This window comes from Dendrobates tinctorius, unplaced genomic scaffold (genome assembly GCF_039654945.1).
Source record: "Dendrobates tinctorius isolate UK_male_01 unplaced genomic scaffold, ASM3965494v1 ptg000059l, whole genome shotgun sequence".
In the NCBI taxonomy this organism is placed as follows: domain Eukaryota; kingdom Metazoa; phylum Chordata; class Amphibia; order Anura; family Dendrobatidae; genus Dendrobates; species Dendrobates tinctorius.
The window spans coordinates 21,147,535-21,167,438 of NW_027361727.1; the positions used below are offsets into that span (position 1 = coordinate 21,147,535).

The following is a 19,904-nucleotide window of genomic DNA, read 5'->3' on the forward strand; positions in this document are numbered from 1 at the left end:
ACCCATCAGACCGGACCCCTGGGTGAGTATAATCTACAATACTTAAATACACTTTAATTTATTTATATATTTATTTATTTTTTCGTCTGGACACTTAAGGTATTAATAAGGAGTTGTCTGCTGATTGGCTGCAGCTAGGGATGAGCGAATATACTCGTTAGGATTCGGTAGTCGGCGAGTAATGCGGTACTCACGGTACTCGAATCCTGGCAAGTATTTCACTACTCGCCTCGCAATATTCGGCACAGTCTCCGCACAGCCCCTGCCCATTACTCGCATTTCCCATAGACTTACATTGGACTCGCTACTCATTACAAGTACACGAGTATTAGGTGGTACTCGTAACGAGTTCAGCGAGTCTGAATACTTCACTACTCGCTCATCCCTAGCTGCAGCCTTCTGTCGGAGAGCACTTCAGTTCTGATGGAATACTGAGAGGCTGCAGCCGATCAGTGGCCATGTGACCTAATTTATATCTTTAAAATCTTTTAAAATTAACTTTATTTTTGGAGTTGAACTTTCAGTCACTCATACTATATACTGCAATAATTTAAACTGGTTGTTAACTACTGGACTACGCCTTATTTAGCTAAATTACCGTAAAATACAATTTTACTGTACTTCCTGGGTTGGCGACAGTCCTCCGATGGTCACATGACCTTGTCATGGGAACATTGAAGGAACGGCACCCTCCCCCCAAAAATGTAATCTATATGTAAATGAAAATAAAGTGTGTAAAATATACACACAGTTGTATGACAGTGTTTGCCGTGTTTGCCCCCTTCCTGATTTCCTATTCTTTTGCATGTTGGTCACACTGAAATGTTTCAGATCACCAAACAAGTGTAAATATTAGACAAAGATAACACGAAATGCAGTTTATAAATGAAGATCTTTTATTATTAAGGGAAAATGAAATCCAAACCTACAGGGCCCTGTGTGAAAAAGTGATTTGCCCACTAAACCTAATAACTGGTTGGACCACCCTTAGCAGCAACAACTGCAATCAAGCGTTTGCAATAACTGGCAATGAGTCTTTTTACAAAGCTCTGGAGGAATTTTGGCTCTCATCTTTACAGAATTGTCGTAATTCAGGCACCTTGGAGGGTTTCCGAGATGAACCACATTTTTAAGGTCATAAGGTCATGCCACAGCATCTCAATCGGATTAAGGTCAGCGATTTGAGTAGGCCACTCCAAATTCTTCATTTTGTTTTTCTTAAGCCATTCACAGGTCAGCTTGCTGATGTGTTTTGGATCATTGCCCTACTGCATAACTCAAGTGCCGTTCACCTTGAGGTCACAAGCAGATTCTGGTAAGACATTCTCCTTCAGGATTTTTTGGTAGACAGCATAATTCATGGTTCCATTTACCACGGCAAGTCTATCAGGTCAGGAAGCAGCAAAACAGCCCCAGACCATCACACTACCACCACCATATTTTACTGTTGGTATGATGTTCCTTTCCTGAGATGCTGTGTTACTTGTATGCCAGATGTAATGGGACATATGCCTTCCAAAAAGTTTAGCTTTTGTCTCGTCAGTCCACAGAGTATTCTCCAAAAGTCTTGAGGATAATCAAGATGTTTTCTGACAAAACTGAGACGAGCCTTTATGTTCTTCATCTTGGAACTCTGCCATGCAGGCCATTTTTGCCCAGTCTCTTTCTTATGATGTAGTCATGAACACTGTAACTGAGGCAAATAAGGCCTGCAGTTCTTTGGATGTTGTTGTGGTGTCTTTTGTGATCTCTTGGATGAGTCGTTGCTGCGCTCGTGGGGTAATTTTGGTTGGCAGGCCACTCCATGGAAGGTTCACCACTATTCAGTGTTTTTGCCATTTGTGAATAATGGCTCTCACTGTGGTTTGCTGGAGTGCCAAAGCTTTAGAAATGGTTTTATAACACTTTCCAGACTGACAGATCTCAACTACTTTGTTTCTCATTTTTTCCAGAATTTCTTTGGATCATGGCATGATGTCTAGATTTTGAGGATCTTTTGGTCTAGTTCACTTTGTCAGGCAGGTCCTATTTAGGTCATTTCTTGATTGAGAACAGGTGTGGCAGTAATCAGGACTGCGTGTGACTTGGGAATGTGAATTCTGCTTCTCAAAGATGTGATAAACCACAGTTAATTTATGTTTAAGTGTGTGTGTGTGGGGGTCTTGGAGCAATCACTTTTTCACACAGGGCCCTGTAGGTTTGGATTTCTTCCGTAACGTCTTTGCGCCAAGTGCTGCATGAATACAGCGCCGTAGAAGCTGCGTTCCCCCAAACTGCTGTGTGTGTATGTAGATATATATATAGATATAGATGTATGTATGTGTGTGTGTGTCATGAAAATAACACTTTTGGTCTGTAAAATATTATATATATATATATATATATATATATATATATATATAAAATATTTTACAGACCAAAAGTTTGGACACATCTTCTCATTCAAAGAGTTTTCTTTATTTTCATGACTATGAAAAATGTAGATTCACTCTGAAGGCATCAAAACTATGACTTAACACATTTGGAATTATATAATCAACAAAAAAGTGTGAAACAACTGAAAATATGTCTTATATTTTAGGTTCTTCAAAGTAGCCACCTTTTGCTTTGATTACTGCTTTGCACACTCTTGGCATTCTCTTGATGAGCTTCAAGAGGTAGTCACCGGAAATGGTCTTCCAACAGTCTTGAAGGAGTTCCCAGAGATGCTTAGCTCTTGTTGGCCCTTTTGCCTTCACTCTGCGGTCCATCTCACCCCAAACCATCTCGTTTGGTTTCAGGTCTGGTGACTGTGGAGGCCAGGTCATCTGGTGTAGCACCCCATCACTCCCCCTCTTGGTCAAATAGTCCTTACACAGCCTGGAGGTGTGTTTGGGGTCATTGTCCTGTTGAAAAATAAATGATGGTCCAACTAAACGTAAACCGGATGGAATAGCATGCCGCTGCAATATGCTGTGGTAGCCATGCTGGTTCAGTATGCCTTCAATTTTGAATAAATCCCCAACAGTGTCACCAGCAAAGCACCCCCACACCATCACACCTCCTCCATGCTTCACGGTGGGACCCAGGCATGTAGAGTCCATCCGTTCACCTTTTCTGCGTCCCACAAAGACATGGTGGTTGGAACCAAAGATCTCAAATTTGGACTCATGAGACCAAAGCACCGATTTCCACTGGTCTAATGTCCATTCCTTGTGTTCTTTAGCAGTATAGCAGCGGACCAGTCATGTATAAACTAGAAAGATAAAACTAATCTACTTTATTTCAAAACTTAATAAAAAGGACTATAGTCCCTATTAAAAATGCACATGTACAAAGACACAAACAACAACAAGACACAAAAAACCGCTCTTAGAGATGCGGACAATAAGATACCCAAACTTTAGTCGGATTTTCTAGTCTTAATGTCTTCATACAAATCTCCTATTCAAAGACAATTAAACTGAATCTCTCCTTTTATGTAGCTTTTTTCCGTTTGAAATAGTTTGGGACTGACAACACCACTCCTCTGTAAGTTCTGTGATGTTGTAAACTGTCTATGGTCTGTCTAGTGTCCAGAAATCAATATGGTAATTGAAAATCCACATCTACCGTTATTGCTCGTAATGATCATAGACAAGTTCTAATAGTGACAACCTGTAAAGTATAAGTGGCATAGCGTGCAATCTGAGATTCTTAACTCTATGTAAACATATTCATTGCTCATATAGCATGTACTTCATCACTTTTTTCATAGTCTCAGAATTTGCATATATATCACATATTATGGCGAGGTCTCACCCATAACCATTTCAGTGATGAGTTCATCCCTTCTCCCTACGCGTTTCACTGTTCTCCAGATCATCAGGGGAGTTCCTGGGTAAGGCTCAATGCCTCCATATTCAAAAAAATGCCATCGTTTGGAGGAAAGACAATTTCTGCACCAGCATAGAAGAGGGTTCTTCACGGTAAGAGCAGTGAGGCTCTGGAATTCTCTTCCTGAGGAAGTGGTGATGGCCAACTTACTGAATGAATGTAAGAAAGGAATGGATGCTTTTCTTTTGAGTAACAGTATAGAAGGTTACGAATAACAGAATATTATAGGTAGATGGTTGACCCAGCTTAGGGGAAGGAATTTTTTTTCCCTATGGAGAAAATTGTCTTCTACTCTGTGGGTTTTTTGCCTTCCCCAGGAACAATGCAGAACAGCTGCACTAAAAATAGGCTGAACTAGATGGACATAAGGTCTTTAAGGTCTTCCTTCAGCCTTCAAAACTATGTTACTATGTTACTGTTATAACTTGTCTATGATCATTACGAGCAATAACGGTAGATGTGGATTTTCAATTACCATATTGATTTCTGGACACTAGACAGACGATAGACAGTTTACAACATCACAGAACTTAGAGTGTTATTGTCAGTCCCAAACTATTTCAAACGGAAAAAGCTATATAAAGGAGAGATTCAGTTTAATTGTCTTAGAATAAGAGATTTGTATGAAGACATTTAGACTAAAAAATCCGACTAAAGTTTGGGTATCTTATTGTCCGCATCTCTAAGAGTGTTTTTTTGTGTCTTGTTGTTGTTTGTGTCTTTGTACATGTGCATTTTTAATAGGGACTATAGTCCGTTTTAATAAGTTTTGAAATAAAGTAGATTAGTTTTATCTTTCTAGTTTATACATGACTGGTCCGCTGCTATACTTATACTTATATTTTGAGCTAGTTGATCACTCGCTGGAACCTTGTGTTCTTTAGCCCAAACAAGTCTCTTCTGCTTGTTGCCTGTCCTTAGCAGTGGTTTCCTAGCAGCTATTTTACCATGAAGGCCTGCTGCACAAAGTCTCCTCTTAACAGTTGTTGTAGAGATGTGTCTGCTGCTAGAACTCTGTGTGGCACTCACCTGGTCTCTAATCTGAGCTGCTGTTAACCTGCGATTTCTGAGGCTGGTGACTCGGATGAACTTATCCTCCGCAGCAGAGGTGACTCTTGGTCTTCCTTTCCTGGGGCGGTCCTCATGTGAGTCAGTGAATCAGTTTCTTTGTAGCGCTTGATGGTTTTTGCCACTGCACTTGGGGACACTTTCAAAGTTTCCCGTTTTTCGGACTGACTGACCATTTCTTAAAGTAATGATGGCCACTCGTTTTTCTTTACTTAGCTGCTTTTTTCTTGCCATAATACAAATTCTAACAGTCTATTCAGTAGGACTATCAGCTGTGTACCCACCAGACTTCTGCACAACACAACTGATGGTCCCAACCCCATTTATAAGGCAAGAAATCCCACTTATTAAACCTGACAGGGCACACCTGTGAAGTGAAAACCATTTCCGGTGACTACCTCTTGGAGCTCATCAAGAGAATGCCAAGAGTGTGCAAAGCAGTAATCAAAGCAAAAGGTGGCTACTCTGAAGAACCTAGAATATAAGACATATTTTCAGTTGTTTCACACTTTTTTGATTATATAATTCCACATGTGTTAATTCATAGTTTTGATGCCTTCAGAGTGAATCTACAATTTTCATAGTCATGAAAATAAAGAAAACTCTTTGAGAAGGTGTGTCCAAACTTTTGGTCTGTACTGTGTATGTATGTGTGTGCGCCACCGTGATCAAGTGCGGGTGTCGTCAGCTCTGTATGAGAACTGACACCCTTCAGCGCCAGTTGTGGGCGTTTAACCCCTGTAATGCCGCTGTCAATAGTGACAGCAGCATTGCACAGGGACGGAGCTCCCATCGGCACAATGCGATGCGATCACATTGTAGATGGGTCTTCATGGTGACCCCGGGTCCCAAGATGGCTGTGGGGTCACCCAGGGACTGTGGCCTGTCAGCTAATGCTGAGAGCAGTAGCTGAAACGCCTCCTCTCTTCCTCTGAGCCGCTGATCTGTTGCCCTGCAGTGTAGAAGCATTGCAGAGTATTAGATCAGTGATTTGTCATTATACAGTTGATGTTCCATCCTGGGACAATGTTAAAATAAAGTTTATAAAAATTTGAATTAAAAAAAAAAAAAAAAAAATTCAATAGATTTACGTAAAAAAAAAATAAAATACATACATTTGGTATTGCCATGTCCGCAGCAACCCAACCTATAAAACTGTCCCACAAGTTAACCCCTATGAGGCAAAAAACTATGAAATTATGCCGTATCATACCACCATACAAAAAGTGTAATAAAGCACGATCAAAAAGACCAATCTACATAAAAATGGTACCGCTAAAAACGTTGTCATCTTGTCCCGCAAAAAACAGGCCGCCATACATCTCCGTCAGCAAAAAATAAGTTATAGGTCTCAGAATAAAGCGATGCAAAAATAATTTTTTTCCATATTTTTTTGTGTAAAAGTTACAAAACATAAATGGGGTATCGCTGTAATCGTACTGACCTGAAGAATTAAGCTGCCTTATCAATTTGATCACACACGGAAAGGCAAAAAATGCCCCCCCAAAAAAATTCTTGAATTGCTGATTTTTGTTCATTCTGCCTCCCAAAAATCGGAATAGAAGGTAATCAAAAAATGTCATGTCCCCAAAAATGTTGCCAATAAAAGCATCAACTCATTCCTCAAAAAACAAGCCCTCAAATGACTGTCGGCAGAAATATGGAATAATTATAGCTCTCAAAATATGGCAATGCAAAAACTATTTTTTGTAATAATTAAGCGTCTTTTAGTGTGTGACAGCAGCCAAACATAAAAACCCGATATAAATCTGATATCTCTGTAATTGCACTGACAAGAAGAATAAAGTCGCCTAATCACTTATACCGCACAAGGAACGCCGTAAAAAATGAATTAAACCAATTCTTCACCTGCTGTTGATTTGTTCATTCTGCCTGCCAAAGATCACATTAAGGCTTGGTGCACATTTATCCTGCGCTCTGTGTTGAGCGCTTACACCTGGATTTCCTCTTAAATCCCTGAAAAACATGATTCAGACTGAACCCCCGGTGGAAGATTCCTTATAGTGAGGCAGATGGAGGTACTGTGGACGCCATCTGGCCGCCTATCCGGAGATGTCCGTCTTTTTAGGTGAGCATAAAAGTGCAGTTGACCACAGTTTTGTACACTTCTGAAAAGGACCACACTGAACAGAGGCCAGACGGAGTCCTGAGTAACTTTTGTTGCCGTATTATAGTGAATAGATCCCTCGGGGGTTTCATCTGTATCACGTTACTTAGAGATTTAGATGTGAACCCTGATGTAAGTGCTCAGTGTAGAGCACCAGATAAATGTGATCCCAAACGTTATGTAAAATTTCCCAATAAAAGCTTCAACTCAATCCACAAAAAAAGCAATTCCCAACTCGGGTCTGTCATCTTTTAACGGAAATATAGGGACCTTCCACGTTGCTGGTAGCACAAAGGCTCTGGAAAAGAGCTATAGCTCCTCGTCCCCGTCCCCCCCCCCCCCCCCAAAAAAAACCAAAAAAACAAAGAAATTCAGCACTTTTTCCTGTTACCCTTGTAAAAAATGCAAAATGTAGGACTAACCATTTTTGAGTGACTAATTTTTTTTTTTTCTTTAATATTTGCACAGCGCAACATTATAGACTTTTGTGAAGCACCTGGGGGTTCATGGTGCTTGGCACACATCTAGATAAGTTCCCTGAGGGGTCTAGTTTCCAAAATGCTTTCACTTGTGGGGCGTTACCGCTGTTTAGGCACATTAGAGGCTCTCCAATCGCTACATGGCATCCGCTATTTATTCCAGCAAATTTTACATTGTTCCCCATATATATAAAATGAATGTTTCTCTTTTCATTTGATTGCATTTATATATCATCTATGTTTCTGTTCTTTCTTGCAACATTCTTAAATAAAGAATCTATATAAAAAAATTAAGTTTGAAAACTGCAAAATTTACAATTTTCCGATATTTTCACAAATGTGTAAGTCATAAAGGGCAAATTTTACAACCATATCATGATGTACAATATGTCACGAGAAAACACTTCACAGAATCAGAACGTTGAAGCGTTCCAGAGTTATAACCACATAAAGTGACACCGGTCAGAATTGAAAAATTTGGCCTGGTCAGAAAGGTGAAAACAGGCTTCGTGGTTAATGATAAAGACCTTCATTTAAAAACTTCTGCGCAATCTGAAGGTTTTACAATGGCCCTCACAGTCCCCTAATCTGAACATCATTGCAACCCTCAGCTGTCAGCATTAGCAAGGCTCGTTATCAAGAATAGAGGGGTCCCCACACTGTTTTTTTTAAAAAAAAATGATTTAAATAATTTTTAAAAAATGTGGGGTTCCCCCCCATTTTTGACAACCAGCCTTGGCTCAAGCAGACAACTCGGGGCTAGTATTCTCAGGCTAGTAAGGGGCTATGGATATTGCTCTCCTGGCCTAAAAATAGCAGCCCCGCAGCTGCCCAGAGAAGGCGCATCTATTCAATGTGCCAGTTCTGGCGCTTTGCTCGGCTCTTCCCACTTGCCGTGTTGCGGTGGCAAGTGGGGTTGATGTCACCTTTGTTTTGTCAGATGACATCAAGCTCACGGCTTGGTAATGTAGAGGCGTCTATGTCGCCTATCCATTAGTAATCCTGTAGTTATATTGTAAATAAAGAGAAAGCCAGAATAAAGTATTTTATGTGAAATAAAACAAACCACACTTTTCATTTTTTATATAAAAATAACAATTAGGTGAGTAGAACGCCCGTCCACTGAAAAAAACACTATCTCCTCACCTGTCTGTTGTTCTGTCCTACACCGTAATCCATGTCTGTGGGTAAACCGTTTTCAACCTGGATGGTGCCAAGATGCGACCGTGCAGGCTGAGAACCACTGGGAGCATGAGCTGCTTTGAGCTCCGCATTCCTGAACTGCGGGGACAATGCTGAGATCACCGCTAGCACCGTGAGAAAAAGTCTCATGGTGAAGAGGGGAGTTCACCGGGAGAAATCCCAGTGAGCTCTGAGCTCAGCGCTGCACCGCAAGACTTTTTTTTTTTTTTTTCCCCCACTGTGCTAGTGGGGATCTATCCTCGATGATGTCACCGCTGGTCACTGATGCTGCACTCGCAGCAGCTCATTCTCCCAGTGGTTCTCAGTATATATAATTTATTTTTTGGGTTGGGTAATTTAGCTGTGAAGAGGCGACAATACTATTGAGTATGGGGGTATATACTAAGAATGGCGATCACCAGACTGCGCACACAAAAAGCGGAGCCATATAAATGCCGCTGCCAGTTTGGCCACGGAATCAAAATGGTTAAACAGCAATGATGGATGCTAAGTACGTACAGTAAGTGAAGGGGTGAAGAAATCGTGTATTCTTTATTCCCTACTGGTAAAATCCCAGATCCGAATATGAAATTTGTCAAAATGAATTTGGAAAATCAAACCCCTAATATCACTGTTTTTCTTTTGTAGTTGGCCCGACGTGGAATGTGCATCGTCCTAATCAGCAGGACCCAAGAGAAGCTGGTCGAGGTCGCCAAGTCTATACGTGAGTCTGCTGAGCATCGGAGAGGGGGGGACATTACCTCTTCTAAAACATGACTGCAGGATCAAACTACAGCTTGTTGTCTGTGGCCATGGACACACATAAGTGTGCATAGAAGCTGCATACTCAAGAAGGGTTGATTTGCGATCAGGACGATTCATAAACTTGCTCTGCTCCTTATGATACGTGCATTGCAGCGATAAAGATGGCTGTGTGCCCGCTGCATCGTCTTTTGCAGTCAGACTGTGTATGTGAATTGGGGGTGCACGGTGTAATTGCTGGCATTATTTTGCCCCCCTCTACAAGCTTCTGCCTGAGCACGTTTCCATCAGTGCGTTCGTTACTTCTGTAAGTCAGCTGAAAGTTATTGATAACAGGAAGAGGAGAATCTCTCACCAGGATGCAGCGCGCTGCCGGTCTCTCCCTCCGATTCCGTAGGTGGATGCACAGTTTTCTGGACAGTCTTCGCTGTAGCCGCTAACATCCAATATCCTTTTCCGCCGGCCTCTGCCAGGATCCCAGATGCTTCTCTGTGGTTGGTCCTGAGTCATCACAAGATCACGTGTCCCCCTGTACATCGTAAAGGAACATCGCACAATTATTCTTTTTGGAGGCTTTTTCATATAATTTCCTAATATATTTCTGAAGGTCCAGACTATGCTGTAGCATGGCGTCTCATACCAGCCTGTTCATCCCGAGCTTCCTGGTTCATGACCCGAATTCCAGAACTACAGTAGAGACTGACACGTCATCTGCTGTAGAGGGGGGGGACATAAGGCAGGATATGATGCTGAATAACGGCTCATATGGGAAAAAAAAAACAGCACATAGAGCATTAGCTAGAACTGAAAAATCAGGGACTTGGTCAGAGCGTTGTTCAGACTTGAGATAGTGGCGTCAGACATTTGTCATATTCTGGGATTGATGGATGCAGGGGCCCCCTCTGGGGTCTGCAGCGACAGGATCCCACTGACCCAGCTCACTTCTGTGTCTCCCATAGACGTGACTGGAGAGAGACAGACACACACGGCCACCTCTCTATTTTTCGTTCTTGCGCTTCTGTTTTTATATTTTTTGGCCACTTATCCCACAAAAATACAAGCCCTTGAGTCCTTGCTTTTGTATGATGCCGTTAATTTGACCATACAATTTTCTGAAAGATGGAGAAAAATTAAATATAGTGTAAAAAAAATAAATAAAATCCCACAATTCCACTATTTTTCTGAGGAGTTTCATTTTTGCAAAACCCACCGTGTGATAAAGGGTCGGTACGATTAAGGATATACAGAACTTGTATCGTGTCTCTTTTCTGCTTTTAAAATGCTTTATTTTTTTTTCTTCCACTTTGATGTGGCAATGGCAAGTTTTTTTTTTTTTTTTCCAGATTTGAAAAACAGGGAGATTTAAACGTGTGAAAAAAAAAAATTAAAATGTATTTTTTAACTACATTATTACATATTTTTAGTCCCCTTCAGGAACTTGTGCCTGTGATCATACAATCGAAATGCTGCAGAAAACACTTCAAAAAACACAAGAATAATCCATCCAATAACTCCACAAAGAAGGAGCGTTTCCTGGAGCGGTTTCCATTAGAAAAGTTGGGGGAAAAAAAGAGGTGCATTTTTCCTGTGCCTCTGTTTATAAAAGGTGGTCCTAATTGTCGCCCACCCATCATTCGATTCAATATCAAATCTCCACTTTTAAAAGGGAGTTTTCCCATGTCCCTTAGGCATGGAGTATCACTAGCACTTTACGATTAGCAGGGGTCCCCACTAATCCAGAGAAAGAGGCGGGGGGGGGGGGGCACAGTTTTGGTGTAATGCTGTGCATCTTTAATGAGGGTCTGACTTTTGGGTTCCAGGTAATGCGATCGTTTTACAAGATGCAGCCTGTGAGCAGTGAACACAATTTCTGCCGCCGGTCGTGGTGCCGAGCCTCTGCGTCACCCGCCAGGAATGGACCGAGCAAGTTTAGAAATCTCGCTAAGTTACCTTCGACTTTTTCCTGCTTCAGATTTCCCCGCTGCGTCTGCCCCTTTAGGAAGTGAACATTTTACACGAAGCCCCCCCCCCCCCGAGCCTCTGATCCCTATTTCTGCATGAATGGCGCACACAATGCTCCTGCCTGCTTTATTCTGAATGAAGAGGGGCATGATGGGAGAGCGGGAAGCTTTTGCCCTCCTTTTTATTTTTTTTTATTTTTTTTTTTTTTAATGAATGATTGAAAAAAAAAAAAAAAAAAAAAGCAACAAGACTGGATAATCTGTCTGTACAGAGAACTTCATGATTCCAGAAGCTGCATGACATCTGCAGGAAAAGACCCTGCAAATCCTGTAAATCAGCGCAGCCGCCGCTGATCCAGATTTACTGAACGCTCAATGAAATTGCTTTACTATTTATAATGCAGCCTGGACACACACGACGCGCACACGTGCACAGGAAATTACTCAGATAACCACAATTTGCAAATATATTTAGCATTTTTTTTAATTAGAAGTGAGAATGCAAACTCACTTTAAAAAGGTTCTTCCACCATTTAAGGTCATAATGTTTGTATAGATCATGAAAAAAGAGCAATGTTTCCAATTTACACACTGATCCAATGGCCAGTTATGACATTTGTTTCCATAGTATTGACATGAGTTCGGGTGGTCGCACATGCTCACCACTCTCCTCACAGACAGGTCGCTGTATATAGTGATCCCAGATGTGGCTTTTTACCTTTAGGGCTTTGTGGCGGCATAGCTGAGAAAAAGCCATCTGCAGGAGCAATAAGAAAGGGACTATGTCAGCTGCCAGAGGGGGCAGGAGACTGATTCTGTTTTTTTTTTATCCCATACTGTGCAGCATCAAGGAAGTAAAAAGATTCTCAAAATTCTCTGGTCCATAAGGAGTTAACCGTAGTCTGTTAATAAGTTACTGTATATTTCCCCCCCAAAAAAAGGTGGGGGGGGAAAAAAAGTCCTTATCAGACTAAAAAATGAAAAGTATGGCTAGTAGATTGTTACAATGAAAAAAAGAAGAAAAAATGCTTTTCCCAAAAAGGCCTCTAGTCTGAAGGGGTTAACAATGTATTTTGATCTTATTGTTAATAATAATATTTATTAAAAATATTTTATTTTAATGTTTTTATTATTTGCTAGATGTGGCTGTATGAGGCTTTATTTTATGTGAGGATTACTAAAAAAATGTACTCATTTTGTGATGTTTTGCAGAAGAAAAATTATTTTATAAATAAGCGTATTTTTATTTTATTTTTTTTTCATTTCCTTCTCTACATGAGACTTGCATGTCTGTCGCGCTCTGAATGTATGGGACAGGCTCAAGAGCTGAGCCCGCTTTGTGCACAGCAGGTGCCAGCCGTGTTATACAGCCGGCGCCTGCCTCTGTCATCCGCGAGCGGAGCTAGCTCCGATCTCTGCTGTTTAACCACTTAAAAGCCGTTGTCAACCTTTGACATTGATATTTAAGTGGGGCAATTGCATTATGCACTTTTTTTTTTTTCTGGACCATATTCTTCCTGCAAAGCGACCGTGGGGCGGCGATTGGTTACTATCACAACGGCGGCTTATTGAATAGTCATCACTATCTGGGTTACTTTCAGTTATGCTGCAATTTTTCAGTGAATTGTGATCAAATGGACTCCTTAAAACTTTAAATAAAAAAAAAAAACAATAATTTTTTAATAAATATAAAGAACACCCCCTTTCCCCAATTCAAAAATAAAGAAATAAAAAAATCAATATATTACGTATCGCCGCATCCATTCAAGTCTGAAAAATATAAATTTAATTACGGTAACCTGAAAGCAAAGGAGAAGAGAAAAAAAATAAGTGTCAGAATTGCTGTTTTTGAAAAACTTTAAAAGGTATATAAAATAATATACAGGGGGAAAAAAATATATATTTTTTTGTTTTTATTCCCCTTTTTGGAGGGTTCAGAGGCTTTGGTAATAATTGTGACTCATCCTTTTATTCCTCCTCCTCGGTCAGCAGCCTGTCCGCTCAGCGCGTCCCCACCACCGCAGTCGTAGTTTGAGGAATGGCTCTGAAAGTCCTTTATCCGCCTGAGTGCCCAGAGACGTCTCTACTGCGTCACAGCGCCCCGGCCCCCCAGGGACTCTGCGGAAGATACATAATGCAGTTTTTGGATTTCTTCGCTGGGGAGAATCTTTGTCCATGCTCCGCTGGAACATGGAGGCCCATTTACTTGCCCTAGTTCTGTGCGGCCTCCTGAGATATCATTGAGGTCACTACGGAGCCATAGCATGGCGGTGACATTCACTCCCGGCTCCCGTCCTCACGCCTGGAGGTGTCCGTGGAGCTTCCTTCATTCTCTAGTCTGAATGTTGGTAAAATCTATTTCGGCTAAACTGTGTAATAAAAAGGGGGCATTGCCGGCTCCGACGTGGTGGGCTGCAGTAATAATAGACATTAGTCATTTTCCTTAGTCCTCAGCAGATCCTATTTCCGGGCATGAGGACACTAGGGACCATTTATGTCCCATCACTGTCTGTGGACTGTAGGTGCCCGGCCTTCAATAACATCATGACCTGAATGCGTCACAGCCCTCTGACACTGTCAGTCTTTACTACTTAAATACTCTGCGCTTTAATGGTACCTGCGCCTTCCATTTTCATACTTGATGCCATTTTCCTCCTCACATCATGTCCCTGCCCTGTAATTTGCAAAATGATGATCCATGTGGGATGTTCCCAGTATATGGCAGGTCTTGTAGTGTGTTCCCCCGGTATACAGCGGGTCTTGAGGGAAGTTTCCGGTGTATGGCTGATCCATGTGGGATGTTCCCGTTATATGGCGGGTCTTGTGGGGTGTTTCCAGTATATGGCTTTCCATTTGAGATGTTCTCGGTGTATGGCAGGTCTTGTAGTGTGTTCCTCGGTATACGGCGGGTCTTGTGGGGAGTTTCTGGTATATAGCTGATCCATGTGGGATGTTCCTGGTATATGGCGGGTCTTGTGGGATGTTCCCGGTATATGGCTGATCCATGTGGGGTGTTCATGAGATACGGCTGGTCTTGTGGGATGTTCCCGGTATATGGCGGGTCTTGTGGGATGTTCCCGGTATATGGCTGATCCATGTGGGGTGTTCATGAGATACGGCTGGTCTTGTGGGATGTTCCCGGTATATGGCGGGTCTTGTGGGATGTTCCCGGTATATGGCTGATCCATGTGAGGTGTTCATGAGATACGGCTGGTCTTGTGGGATGTTCCTGGTATATGGCGGGTCTTGTGGGATGTTCACGGTATATGGCTGATCCATGTGAGGTGTTCATGAGATACGGCTGGTCTTGTGGGATGTTCCTGGTATATGGCGGGTCTTGTGGGATGTTCCCGGTATATGGCTGATCCATGTGGGGTGTTCATGAGATACGGCTGGTCTTGTGGGATGTTCCCGGTATATGGCGGGTCTTGTGGGATGTTCCCGGTATATGGCTGATCCATGTGGGGTGTTCATGAGATACGGCTGGTCTTGTGGGATGTTCCCGGTATATGGCGGGTCTTGTGGGATGTTCCCGGTATATGGCTGATCCATGTGAGGTGTTCATGAGATACGGCTGGTCTTGTGGGATGTTCCTGGTATATGGCGGGTCTTGTGGGATGTTCCCGGTATATGGCTGATCCATGTGAGGTGTTCATGAGATACGGCTGGTCTTGTGGGATGTTCCTGGTATATGGCGGGTCTTGTGGGATGTTCCTGGTATATGGCGGGTCTTGTGGGATGTTCCCGGTATATGGCTGATCCATGTGGGGTGTTCATGAGATACGGCTGGTCTTGTGGGATGTTCCTGGTATATGGCGGGTCTTGTGGGATGTTCCCGGTATATGGCTGATCCATGTGGGGTGTTCTCGAGATACGGCTGGTCTTGTGGGATCTTCCTGGTATACGGCGAGTCTCCGTGTCTGGTCCGAGCCCACAGAATGGCAGCTGTAGTTTGCATTGCTGATGATGTTTCTGTTGGTTTTGATAGGAAAGTGTCAGACCGTGCAGAGCTTCGCAACTTGCTGTTGGGGGCTTTGCCATGGAAAGCTCCTACAATGGACACGTGTCCATCAGTCTGGGACCATGGAAGCAGGCAGCTGGGTCTGACACGTCACGTTTTCTTTTCCATTCTGTGGACGGCCGGTTGCGTCAGGTATCTGGGGAAGAGATGGCTCCATGGGACGAATATGGCGGAGGCTGTGTGATGGGGCAACGATCTGTTGGGACACGATGGCTCTGGGCATCATGGTGGTGCCATGTACACAACATGTGCTCCCACTAATGGCCTCTTCAGCAGGATAGTGCTCCAGCCAGAAATGGAGGAACTCGATCATGAGATCATCTTCAGGATGTGCTGGAAAAACGAGTGCGATCCATGGAAGCCGCACAGAGTTCTGCACAGTAAACGGGACACCTGCACGATATCCGACAGAGGGGGCCGCAGTGCTCGGGCTGCTCAGTGCGCACATACGTATTTCATGCACTCCCTGACCATAAGGGTGGTCTCTAATTAACCTTTTCCTCCATGGAGACCTGCAGGGGTTTAATCGTGTACGAAGCGCTGTCTTTGCTTCACCAAACCCCCGAGACTCTCCTAGAATGATTAGATGGAAAACCTGTGTGATGGGCGAGCGGCACGATCAGCGAGCGGTGAGTCACGGTGCAGTAGACTCCTGTCCTCACATACCCTGCGTCCTTACAGCTACAGATAAAACATTCTTCTCCTTTTTTTCCCCCAGTCTTTAATTATTATATTTTTTTTTTTTCATTCAAGCCGCCATCTGGCCAGCAGGATTCGTGTGTCATTCATGTTTCATGCCTGGATTTAGTGGCCGCACTTTAATGAATGGCTGATGTAGCTTGCTGCTGACGTGGCCCTCAGTCCTGCGCTTGCTGCTCGCAAGATACCAATGACCGTTCACCCGTCCATGGAGAGGGGTCAGTCATGGTTACAAAGCTACGGCCACTTAAAGGGATCATCCAGCCAGATATATTTAATTGGCTACCAAACTGTGAGCACGTGGCGGTCGTCAGGCACAAGGGAAGACATGGAAGTCAGTGCAGTCTGGGGAAAAAAGGAGGGATGGATTCTATTGACTTCTATGGGGAGGATAATGGGCGTCTGCATCAGTTGTGTATACGGGCCCTCTCCCATAAAGAGGAGGTGTGCAGTCACCCTGCAGTGACCCAAAGGACACTCTACAAGCCTCCGTATTGTAATTGTGGGCCGACCTCATGCATAGTAAACTTTTTCTTTTTTTTATATTTTGGGCACAGGCCCACAGTCTGTGAAGCCTATACAGCGGAAATACAAAAAAGATAGGAGACCCACCACAATACAGTCACTTTTGATGTATATGCATGCAGCTTCTCTCTGCTCCATTCCTGAAATACTCTGTGCTGCTGCTACTTCCATTGTATATCCCATCATATATCGTGCCTTTACAGATTGTTAATTGCTGGCTGAGCACGACCATAGTATTCCAGGTATATGAGCAACTATTAAAGGGGTTGACTCTTCCGACTGGAAATTTATTACACGAGATCTTACAAATGAGCATACTGCCATCTTGTTTGCTGTCTCGTTGTGCGTTCCTACTATATGTCAGGTCTCTTGGTGTGTTCCCAGTACACGGCGGGTCTCGTCGTGCGTTCGCACTATACGCCGGGTGTTTCTGGTATACACTGGGTCTTGTGGGCTATTCCCGATATACACCGGGTCACGTAGGGCTGTTCCCGGTATATGACGGGTCACGTGGTGTGTTCCCACTATACGCTGGATCTTGTGGACTGTTCCCGGTATGCGCCGTGTCTTGTGGGGTTGTTCCCAGTATACAGCAGGTCTCGTGGGGCTGTTCCTGGCCTGGGGTTCCCCACTCTGCCTTACAGTATTGTCTATTTTATGAAATCCATAATACTTGCACTTTATAGGTGGGACGGAGGGGAATTTGGCCCCTTATCTATGTGATGGAGTGGTTACAAAGCATCTCTCCATCTCGAGGATCTGTCTCGACAATGTACCCAGCCATGCGAATGACGCTGCAGGGAAATGAAACGCTTGCTGTCAGGTTTCCCCCCAGATTACAGCTGATTGCTGGGGGTCGCAACATGGGAAAACTTTGATGAGCTGATTATCAGGGGACCTTTACTAGCGAGTCACAGAACCAACGCTTTATCGCTCTTGTTTGTTTGTTTTACAGGAGAGAAATTTAAAGTGGATTTAAAGGTGATCGCTGTGGACTTTGGGAACCCTGCAGGAATCTATGACCGCATTGAAGCAGGACTGAAGGGTCTGGAGATCGGAGTCTTGGGTAAGTGACTGATAGGAAGTGGTGAGGAGGAGTATACACCTTGTCATGAGCTAACTGCAGCGGGTGACCGCTGATCTCAGGAGCTTATATAAAGTAATTGTGCACCAAAATAATTTCTAAAACGCAAACCTTATAGGGTTATTAGGTGGGATTTCTCCTTCTCCTTGTGCCATACTCGCTGTACATACGACCTTGTCATAAAGCTGCAGTTTCTACCATCTCTTTACTTTGCATTGATGTCCATGTTCCCATGTAGCATTATATATTAATTTTTTTTTCACCCACTGCAGGTTTTTTTTTTTTTGCGCCATCGGTACCGTGTAACGGTAGCTGCGAACTGTGCATTTAGGTTTTTTTTTTGTTGATTTTATTTTTTATTTTTTCATTGCCTTTTTCCCCACCTAAAAAATGCATGTGAAAAACACAATCTTTTAAGAGCAGAATTCCAGAAAAATATGCATAAAAATCACTGCTTGCGATCTGCGTAAAAAACACCGCAGAACCACAATAATTAGAGCCCACTACTATAGCTTATTTTTGTTAAAAAAAAAAAAAAAAAAAAAAAGTGAAGGGGGAAAAAAAAGCAATTTTTGCATGTATGAACATGGCCTTATGGTGCCTTTTCTGCTTTACTCCGCTTTAGTACGGAAGGCAGCGGTGATGGGGAAATCATGTGAGCGACCAAAAGTGCTTGAGACGAGAAGAAATAATACCGTCAACACCGGTTGAGGGTTGGAGGTCCGCTTTAAGTATCGGAGCTCTGGGCTATAAGCTGAAGTCCAGCTTTTGGGGTGTAGCCGGACGACTCTTGGGGAGGGGGGATACATCGTCGATGCCGATTTACTGTAGGTTTTGCATTCGTGCACTTTTCATTTAGACACCGCTTTGGGGAATCGTCCTGTGTGTTCAGATCATCTGGCAGCGAGTGTCTCCATCCTGCGGAAAAAAGGCTTCTCTGCTCCTTGGTGTTTGCTGCCATCTAGTGTCCGCAAGTGTGTACGTGCGCCAAGAATACTGGGGGGTATACAAGATAGGAGAGTGCAATCCCCTTCTTGGAGAGGGAGGCACAGCCATTGTTTGCAATGGGTCCATCTAATTATGGCCTTTAAGTCCCAGGATTTACCTAAATGCTCCCTAATGATACATATAAGGATGGGAGATGTGTGACAGCTAATACAGGGGTAAATAGGAGTATTGGCCCCCAATGTCATCCCCAACATTACATGCTCTAAACGCAGAAAGTGAGGAGCCTGACTTGCACCTTGATGTCTCCGCCAGCTGCTTTGTGGTATCTTGGTGAAGGTCTGATACACACGGGGCAGATGGAGAAGGCTTTCAGCAGATCATTGATGTGGGGGTTTCTGTGTGTTTCCCAATGGAAGATGTCAGGAAAAGAAAGATCGGGCATGTTGGACTTCGACATGCCCAAACCTTAACTGTCATTAAAGAGCAGAGGGGTTTGGAGGGGGAAACAGACTGGTTCAGAGTCCGGATAGAGGGGGGTTGGAGTGGGACAGATGTCTGTGTGTTATGGAGGGGGCACAGGGGGTCTGGCAGCAGCTTACTCCTCTCTCCCTATTGAGAACACATGAAGATTTGTCTGTATATGGGGGGGTCTGGTGGAATAGTTGCTAGTTTATCCAAGGTCTATGGCAGCCTTAGCGCTGTACCGCAATATATAACATGGCCGGTAACACTCGGATGTGTCCGGCGTGTGGACAGATGGTGGAGTCTTACATGCGAGTTCTCTTTCCTCTCGGTACCATGGCCCAGGGTTTCCCAACTCCAGTCCTCAAGGCACACCAACAGATCATGTTTTCAGGATTTCCTTTGTATTGCACAGGTGAAGCAATTATCACCTGAGCAATACTAAGGAAATCCGGAAAACATGATCTGTTGGTGTGCCTTGAGGACTGGAGTTGGGAAACCCTGCCATGGCCGATCTCAGACTTTGCCTGCAGCTTTATTGATAGCCACTACAAGCCGGACAATACAGGCAGCGACTGCCGATAGCACCGGTTATGGGTCAGTTCATGTCGTCTTCAGCAGATGTCACCCCCTGTCCTGCGCTATTTGCCGTCTCACTGGAGCTTTACCCAGTAGTAAATGACTTGTGGAGGCAGCACATCGGGGCAAGCACTTTTTACACTCTGTGGAC

The 19,904-nt window shown here is 43.5% G+C and overlaps 1 protein-coding gene and 1 long non-coding RNA gene across 2 annotated transcripts in view; one reads left to right on the forward strand and one right to left on the reverse strand.

The window, feature by feature from the left end:
- HSD17B12 (hydroxysteroid 17-beta dehydrogenase 12) overlaps positions 1-19,904 on the forward strand; it is a 92,207-nt gene that overhangs the window by 49,922 nt on the left and 22,381 nt on the right. Inside the window, exons 3-4 of the mRNA XM_073578556.1 lie at positions 9,361-9,436; positions 17,636-17,746. Of these exons, the coding sequence (XP_073434657.1) occupies positions 9,361-9,436; positions 17,636-17,746 (187 nt within the window). The remainder of the gene's footprint in view (positions 1-9,360; positions 9,437-17,635; positions 17,747-19,904) is intronic.
- Positions 9,246-19,904, reverse strand: part of LOC141092422 (uncharacterized) — a 51,313-nt gene continuing 40,654 nt past the window's right edge. Inside the window, exon 2 of the long non-coding RNA XR_012232792.1 lies at positions 9,246-10,003. This is a non-coding gene — a long non-coding RNA (uncharacterized lncRNA). The remainder of the gene's footprint in view (positions 10,004-19,904) is intronic.